Raw genomic sequence first — 8,186 nt, 5'->3', positions numbered from 1 at the left:
GTGGTGGAGGCCTAAAGCGAAAAGGTTTCATAAAACCCAGCGGAAGGCCTGGGACTGGGGCAACAATGCGCGTGCCCACAGAGAGGACTCTGAGTGCCGCCTCTGGCATGCATGCCATAGGTTCGCCACCACTACTCCAGAACATAGGCTCAAGATTCAGATGGATCTTGACAGACCTGGCCCTATCTAACAAAATGAAATTCAGTGGTGAGAAAAGTTAGGTCCTACACCTAGGCAGGAAAAAAACCAAATGCCTAGGTGTAGAACAGATGATCTTGTGGTATCTGTAGCAGAACATCCAGATTCAGCCAGAGTTTCATTCCATACAGCATTAACCTTGTGAACTCTCAAGTTTCCTTCTTCCATTATATATTCAAGATGGACAGTATTTAATATTTATTGCTACGTATTTGTAGGGATGTGGGTCTATACATATGTATGTTTAGGTGTGCATCATGTATGTGTTTCACTTTGAGAGCAGGCAACTAAATTTCATTTTTGATGTGTGCCGTTGTGCCCACAGTAAAAAAAAATGACAAAGGTTATCTTATTTATTTATGAGACTTATATATCGCTTTAAGTGCAAGCACTCTCTAAGCCAGTGGTTCTCAACCTTTCTAATGCCGTGACCCCATAATACAGTTCCCCATGTTGTGGTGACCCCCAAGTGGGTGTGGCCACCAATAAGAGGGAGTAGGACAGCTAGGGAAAACGGGGAAAAATGGCGGACAGCGTGGTTTGGCGACCCCCGTGAAATGGTCATTCGACCCCAAATGGGGTCCCGACCCACAGGTTGAGAACCACTGCTCTAAGCGGTGTACACCAGTAAGCAATGTATGTATATATTTACATTGCCCCCAACAATCTGGGTCCTCATTTTACCTACCCCGGAAGGATGGAAGGCTGAGTCAACCTTCAGCCGGTGAGATTTGAACCGCTGACCTGCTGAACACAGTCAGCTAAAGTGGCCTGCAGTACTGCACTCTAACTGCTGCGCCATCTTGGCATCTTATCTTATCTTATCATCTTATCTTATCTCTTATCTTATCTTGTGCGAGATGTCTTGGTGTCCTACCAGACAACCATTAAGTATGAGGCAGCAGTGTGCTGCATCTGACAAAAAAAAAATCAATCCGGTCTTGGCCTGCATTGATACATCAAGATCACATGAACCGATAGTACCACTTCATACTAAACACTCGGAATACGGCATCCAGATCTGTTCATCACAATATAAAAAAGTTGCCGAGACCCTAGAAGTAGTGCAGAAAAGATCAACTAAGATGACAAGGGGTATGGAAGATAAATCGTACGAGAAAGAGTTAAGGGAACTAGTTAGTATGACTCATGTTGTTTTTTAAAAACTAGTATACTATGACTATCGCTAAGTGTTGCATCTTATGATTTACAGTGTGAATGTATTTTTATGTTGATTTATGATCATGATTTATCACTGTTGCTTGTAGGTACACTGAGAGCTTACGCACCGGAGACAAATTCCTTGTCTGTCCAACCACACTTGGCCAATAAAGAATTCTGTTCTATTCTATTCTGTCTAGCCCAGGGGTGTTTTATGACTTGTGGACTTCAATACCCGATATTCCTGAACCGGCCGTGCTGACTCAGGAATTCTGGGAGTTGAAGTCCACAAGTCATAAAAGAGGCAAGGTTGCCTACCCCTGCTCTAGCCTAATGAGGAGAGGAAATTGGGGGTGACAGGATAGCTGTCTTCTGGTACATGAGCAACTGCCATACAGAGGAGGGACTTACACTATCCTCCAAATTTTCTCAGGGTGGGGTAAGAAACAAGGGATGGAAGCTCGTTAAAAAGCTTGCCTTCCCTAATCTTCACCCTAAGCTGTGGGTGCACCATTGCTGGAGGTTTTCAAGGAAAGACAAAATATGAGGTCTCCTGTCATGGGCAAGGGGTTGGGAATTAGAAGAACTTCAAGGTCTCCCAGCCCTAGGATTCTATTCTGTTCTGTTCTAGTCAATAAAAAATGGCATTTTTTTTATTGGCCTCCCATGGCAAATCTCAAACTGAGCACTTCCTTGGATCAAAAGTTTCCAGCTGAAACGCACAAGGAGGCTGGTCTGACAAGCTGTAAAGTAGGCCAGCAATTAAAACAGTCTTGAGCAGTGGTTCTCAACCTGTGGGCCGGGACCCCATTTGGGGTCGAACGACCATTTCATGGGGGTCGCCAAACAACGCAGTCCGCCATTTTTTCCCCCTTTTCCTTAGCTGTGCTCCTCCCTTTTATTCTATTGGCTTTTGAAAGCCAATAGAATAGATCTCTTGAATAGAGTCTAATTCGATTGGCTTTCCAAAGCCAATAGGAATTGTCCAGGCTGTCTCTGCCCTGCTGAGCCCGCCAAAAGTCCCATTCTGCAAACAGTGCTGCACCAGTTGAGTAGTCCCCGACTGACGACCGGTTGAGTAGTCCTCGACTTACGACCGGTTGGGGGTCGCGGCTTTAAAAAAGTTGAGAACCACTGGTCTTGAGGCTTCATTTTACACTCTCTGTGTGAAGCAGACCCCAGGGCCTCGGTGCAAAGTCATGCTTAAGAACTAAGCCTTCTTGGAGGAACACCATTTCAAGCAGTCCCAACTGCCTTTCATGCTGTTTGCCTCACTCTGCTCACACAGCCCCCCCCCCCCCCCAAAATGGCCCAGAAGGTCACCATTCCCAAATCCATTTGGAGCCCAGAGGTGTCAAATATTCACAAACCTGCTTCCACGTTGAGAGGGTTCCTTCTTTGGGTAAAGGTTGTGATCCGCGTTGTACCAATACCTCTGGTCATAAAACCGAGGATCTGGGAACCTGGCGTCATAATTTGAAGGGTAACGATCTGAAACAGAAGAGTGGGACTGTCAGAATCCAATTATACTTCATCTCTAGTTATCAACTATAGAAAACCCCATTTCTGCCCTCTCTGGATTCTGTCATACGATGAAGGGAAGGGGGTGAACAAAGGGGCTTTATGGCCCTCACTTCCTTCGGTACACTTCAAAGGAACTGGATGTGTATATCACCAAAAGGACTAACCATAACAATGGGGCTATTACCTTTCATGTAGTTCTCTCTGAAGTCTCCATCCAGCCGGCAGTAAGGAAAAGGGGGTGGGAGCGTAATGCCTGAGACTGTCGCTGGAAGTAGGGGGTGATTGGGTGGGGCTACTGGGGAGCCCCTTAAAACCTTGAATGGGAGAGCCTGGACCCCAAGTCCTGTCTAGAACGCCTGCAACCATTTTCTCTTAATAAAGGATGCCTGTTGGAAGAACTATTCCAAGAGTTCTGTCTTCTTACGATGCAAAGTGGAGTGGGTCCTTACAGGGACACTCAGTCATCATGGAGGCTCTGCATTTACTGGTTTGAAAAGCAGCTGGGTCAAAAAGGAAAACAGCATATGTCTCCTCCCGGTGGGCAGGATGTAGATCAGGAATAGCCAAGAATTAACCGGCATCCTTTTACGTGTGAATGCAAGTGGCCTCTGTCCCTGAAATAGAGGCAGTTTTCAACTTGCGACTCGTCGCCTAACGACTGTTTGAAATTTCGTCTGGCAATTGCAAAATGTTGTGCCCACATTGGGGAGTTTGGCAACGGACTTGGTTTTATAGCCGGTTGCAATCTCCCACAGTCAGGAGCAATCTGCAATGGGTTTTTTGTTTTTTTGCTGGTTTCTATCAAAAAACACCCGTTTGGAAGAATGGACTCATACAACTGTAGGGTTCACTGCAAAACATGTCATAAAGTCAGATCTGGTCACACGGGTGCCTCAACTTAAGACTGTAACAACGTAATGCCCAAAATGCAGTCCCCAATTGTTGCTGTAAGTCAAGGGCTACTTGTAGCTTGCTCAAACTTTTAAGGTCTTTAAATAGCCTCTACAGAGATGAAAGAGATAAAAATCTGGCTTGTGCTAGGGGAGTTTGTATACTAAAACTGGCATATTTTGATGTCAGAGCATATCCTTACCTCCGTTATCATACAGATTTGAGTAATAGTCTCCATAGTAGCCATTCCATCCACTTTTGGTGGTGTAATAATCATCGGGATAATCTTGTCTGGGGAGGGAGGGGGGGGGAGAAAAGAAAAGATGAAGATTGAAATTCGTAAGTCCCAAGGCTAGCAACACACGTGAAGCGCTGCTGAAAAGTACACACGGGGGTTTCTTACAGTTGAAACACATCAGCTTGTTGTTTCTTGAGAAATGCCAGATTCCCCCCCCCCCCAATTCTGTTTTGTTTGTTTTTTTCCCTGGAGATCAGGATGTTTATGTGAGTCCTATCCACTTTTTGCAGTTCTTCCTCAGGAACAAAACTGGAAGTGGAAGGTGACCGATTCTGGAAAGGAAAGTCTAATTACCTTTTGGAAAAACACCTTTTGAGACCACCATGATCTGGGCGACTGAGAACCCCCATAAACATAGGATATAAATGCAATCGATCAAATATGAATCAATATATTTCTGGATCTTCTGCTCTACAGGGCTAATTTTTAGGTACCCCGTTGTCAACGCTGCTAACATTGGATGTTCTTGCTTTGACAAAATATGAAGAGGCAACCACTCTCTGTATAAGCTGTGTGGTACTTTTAGAGTTAACTTAGATCAGTGATGGCGAACCTATGGCACGCGTGCCAGAGGCGGCACTCAAGAGCCCTCTCTGTGGGCACACCTGCCGCCACTGCTGCCAGCTCGCGCAGGTCCATTAAGCCACCGCTGGTGCCTGGAGTGGCAGCCCCACCCAGCACAAAGGAGGCAAAACAGCTGGCTAGCAAGCTTGAATAGAGGTGGTACAGCACGCCCCCCATGCGCTCACTGGCCTCTGTGTGTGGGGGCTGATGGTATCAGGTAGAAGCCGCCCCCGCCTCGCCTCGCAGCAAGGGCACCCCCGCCTTACCCCCTGCCTCACCCCGCAGGATGAACCTCCTGCCCACTGCCCCACCCACCAAAGACCCCCTGGATCTACCCCAATCCTGCCACGCTCACCCAGTGGGCCACACCTACCCCCAACCTCAAGGGCACCACAATGCTGATATGGCTCTGGCACTTTGCGATAAATAAGTGGGTTTTGGGTTGCGGTTTGGGCACTCGGTCTCTAAAAGGTTCGCCGTCACTGACTTAGATGATGGTGGGAGGGGAGGAGAAAGAATGTGTGTGGGGATTAGTTAAGATAAGAAACCGCAGGCTACTTTGCCCTTCAAACTGATTGGAGAACTGTGATCTATGACAGCAATTTAGAGGAGGGAATTATGATTGAATATTATGTGCTCAAGGGAGGGGAATTCAGATCTTGGCATCCGTCTCGACTTGTAAACCAGTTGCCTTGGGGCCATTTCAAGTTATGATGACCCTCCCCAAAAGGTATTTACAATCTGGTTCCAAAGTTGCTGATGGCTGCCCCCTCCCTGCTCGCGTGACCGCATTTTGGGCGCTCGGCAACCGGACTGCATTTATGGCCATTTCCATGGACATGTGGCCGTGATTTACTTTATTTTTGCCAGGTTTTGAGGACCTGCATACTGCACGAGCCAAAAAAAGGACTGTGAAAATATCTGCAGACCCCTCACATCCTGGACATAAACGGTTTCAACTTCTACCCTCAAAACGACGCTATAGGGTACTGCACACCAGAACGACTAGACACAAGGACAGTCTTTCCCCCCATGCCGTCACTCTGCTAAACAACTAATTCCCACAACACTGTCAAACTATTTAGTGAGGCTGTATTGCTATTCTTCTTCTCATCCTTCCTATTCCCCATCTTCTTATGACTATAGCTTTGTTGCTGTCAGAATCCAATTATATTTCATCTCTAGTTATCAACTATAGAAAACCCCATTTCTGCCTTCTCTGGATTCTGCCATACGAGGAAGGGAAGGGGGTGAACAAAGGGGCTTTATGGCCCTCACTTCCTTCAGTACACTTCAAAGGAACTGGATGTGGATATCACCAAAAGGACTAACCATAACAATGGGGCTATTACCTTTCATGTAGTTCTCTCTGAAGTCTCCCTCCAGCCGGGAGTAAGGAAAAGGGGGTGGGAGTGTAATGCCTGAGACTGTCGCTGGAAGTAGGGGGGTGATTGGGTGGGGCTACTGGGGAACCCCTTAAAACCTTGAATGGGAGAGCTTGGACCCCAAGTCCTGTCTAGAACGCCTGCAACCATTTTCTCTTAATAAAGGATGCCTGTTGGAAGAACTATTCCAAGAGTTCTGTCTTCTTAAGATGCAAAATGGGGTGGGTCCTTACAGTTGCTTTATCTTATGATTTATATATTGTTTTATTTAGTATTCTAGTATGATTCATGTTGATTGCTTATTTAGTATCCTATGACTATCACTAAGTGTTGTATCTTTATGATGGATGTATTTTTACAATGACTCTGATTTATCACTTATTGCTTTTATGTACACTGAGAGCTTATGCACCGGAGACAAATTCCTTGTGTGTCCAATCATGCTTGGCCAATAAAGAATTCTATATTCTATATCAGTGATGGCGAACCTTTGAGAGACCGAGTGCCCCAAAACCGCCCCCCCATCCCTGTCCCTGCTCCGCCCTGTCCACTGAGCCACCCACCACCTCCACGGCCCGCCACAGATCACCCAGGCAGCCCAGCAACGCCATGGCGGCCACATCCTCCACCCATGCCTCACAGCATCATCTGCGCACGACGGGGTGCAAGGGTGGAGTCTTGCCCCCGCTGCCCGGCTACCATGTCTTTGGCTGCGCTGCTTCATGTGGGCCGCGCCCGGGGGCGACTCTCCTCGGGGGGGGGGGCTGCTGGTGAGGAAGGGACCGTGGGAGGAGGTGGGGCTGGGGCAAAGGTGCGTGTGCCCACAGAGAGGGCTCCGAGTGCCACCTGTGGTTCGCCACCACTGTTCTATATTAATAACAGCAGTAAATTGGGTAAGTGTAATATAGATAATAGTTGCTTATAGGGGTGCGGCCTGGGCATGGGTTATCATGGGTTATCATGGGTTCATGGGTTTGATAGGGATGAGAGGTGGGCAAGTGTAGAGAGGAAGTAGGGCAGTGAGAGGAGAGGGGGAGGGGAAGAGAGTAGGATGGGAAGTGAGAAAAAGGAGGGAAGTAGGGAATGTTTTAAGAGAGGGTGGACGCGGCCTGGGGGGAGTGGGCAGGTCGTACCAATGGTTATGAATTTATCTTATTTCAAAATTCTATTGTATTTTTTTATATATATATAACGTTTACATGGAAAAAATAAAAAACTTTTAATAAAAAAAAAAACAGTAGTAAGTTGAGGACTACTGGTGACCAAAATGTCAACCCAAAGGAGAAAAACCAGCCTACTGAAGCACCCAGCCTCCTTTTCTTAGTCTTTGAAAGTGTCCAATTTCACACGGAATTCCACCAGTGAAAGAGAACTGCAAATACTCCACTAGGCACAAGGAGAGTAGGCCCTTGGACCATATTACTGCAGTCTGCATGGGTCGGGCAGAGAACACTGAAGCAGATCTACCAGACAGTCAATAAAATGTCTTTGATAAAAGAGAAAGGGGCAGACACCAATGTGACCTAGAAGAAAATCTTACTGGGCAGTACAAATGCTTTCATTGGCCCAGCTTTCAGAAATCACGTTCCCTTTTCTAGGGCTTTTCCGGGAACGTCTGCGATTAGCTGACATGCTTGAAAAGGGACTTGCACTTCCCAAAGTGGGCCAAATAAAAGCGTTTACATCCGCGCTCCCGCTCCCTCTTTTGCAAAATGCCTTCGAGATGCCGACGTCGCTTACCGGGAGCGCGGCCTCTCCGAAGTGTGGCTGGCTCTCGAACTGGGGCGCTCAGGTTCAGAGTACCAGCCTCGATAGGCAGCCGCCTGGTCGTACTGGGTGTAGGCAGCGCTGTACTGGCCGTAAGCGTCCTCCGAGAGAGACAAAAAGGTTGACGTTACTCAGGAGCGTACCTTTGGAGCACGCTCCTTTCCCGGGTGTCAGAAGCATCAAAAAAAGAACACAAAAGCTAAATTTCCAGGTGGAAATGAAATGAACACAAGCCGGTTGTAACCCTGCCACCAAAAGGCCAACGTGACTTCAGAGCCCTTCAAATAAGGCCTTCAGGCTCAAAGGCAGCCGGGGCTGAAGTTCTCGGGGGTTTGGATTACCACCTTCCGCCATATCGAAGGCGGCCTTGGAAGAGAAAATCTCTTCCTCCTTCTCCT

The 8,186-nt window shown here is 47.3% G+C and overlaps 2 protein-coding genes across 4 annotated transcripts in view; one reads left to right on the top strand and one right to left on the bottom strand.

Moving 5' to 3' along the window:
• Window positions 1-8,186, top strand: part of LOC120317510 (zinc finger protein 501-like) — a 661,069-nt gene that overhangs the window by 120,095 nt on the left and 532,788 nt on the right. The window lies entirely within an intron of this gene.
• The window catches only part of SEC16A (SEC16 homolog A, endoplasmic reticulum export factor), a 66,408-nt gene that overhangs the window by 46,706 nt on the left and 11,516 nt on the right, over window positions 1-8,186 (bottom strand). For all 3 annotated transcript variants that reach the window (XM_039364157.1, XM_039364158.1, XM_039364159.1), the window contains exons 3-5: window positions 7,762-7,889; window positions 3,977-4,065; window positions 2,730-2,850 (exon numbers count right to left, since the gene is read on the bottom strand). In XM_039364157.1, coding sequence (XP_039220091.1) covers window positions 2,730-2,850; window positions 3,977-4,065; window positions 7,762-7,889 — 338 coding nt within the window. The remainder of the gene's footprint in view (window positions 1-2,729; window positions 2,851-3,976; window positions 4,066-7,761; window positions 7,890-8,186) is intronic.

Source organism: Crotalus tigris, unplaced genomic scaffold, assembly GCF_016545835.1.
Source record: "Crotalus tigris isolate CLP2741 ecotype Arizona unplaced genomic scaffold, ASM1654583v1 scf7180000019692.1526454, whole genome shotgun sequence".
Taxonomy (NCBI): Eukaryota; Metazoa; Chordata; class Lepidosauria; order Squamata; family Viperidae; genus Crotalus; species Crotalus tigris.
The sequence above is the reverse complement of the archived record's forward strand: the minus strand, read 5'-3'. Positions and strand labels throughout refer to the sequence as shown.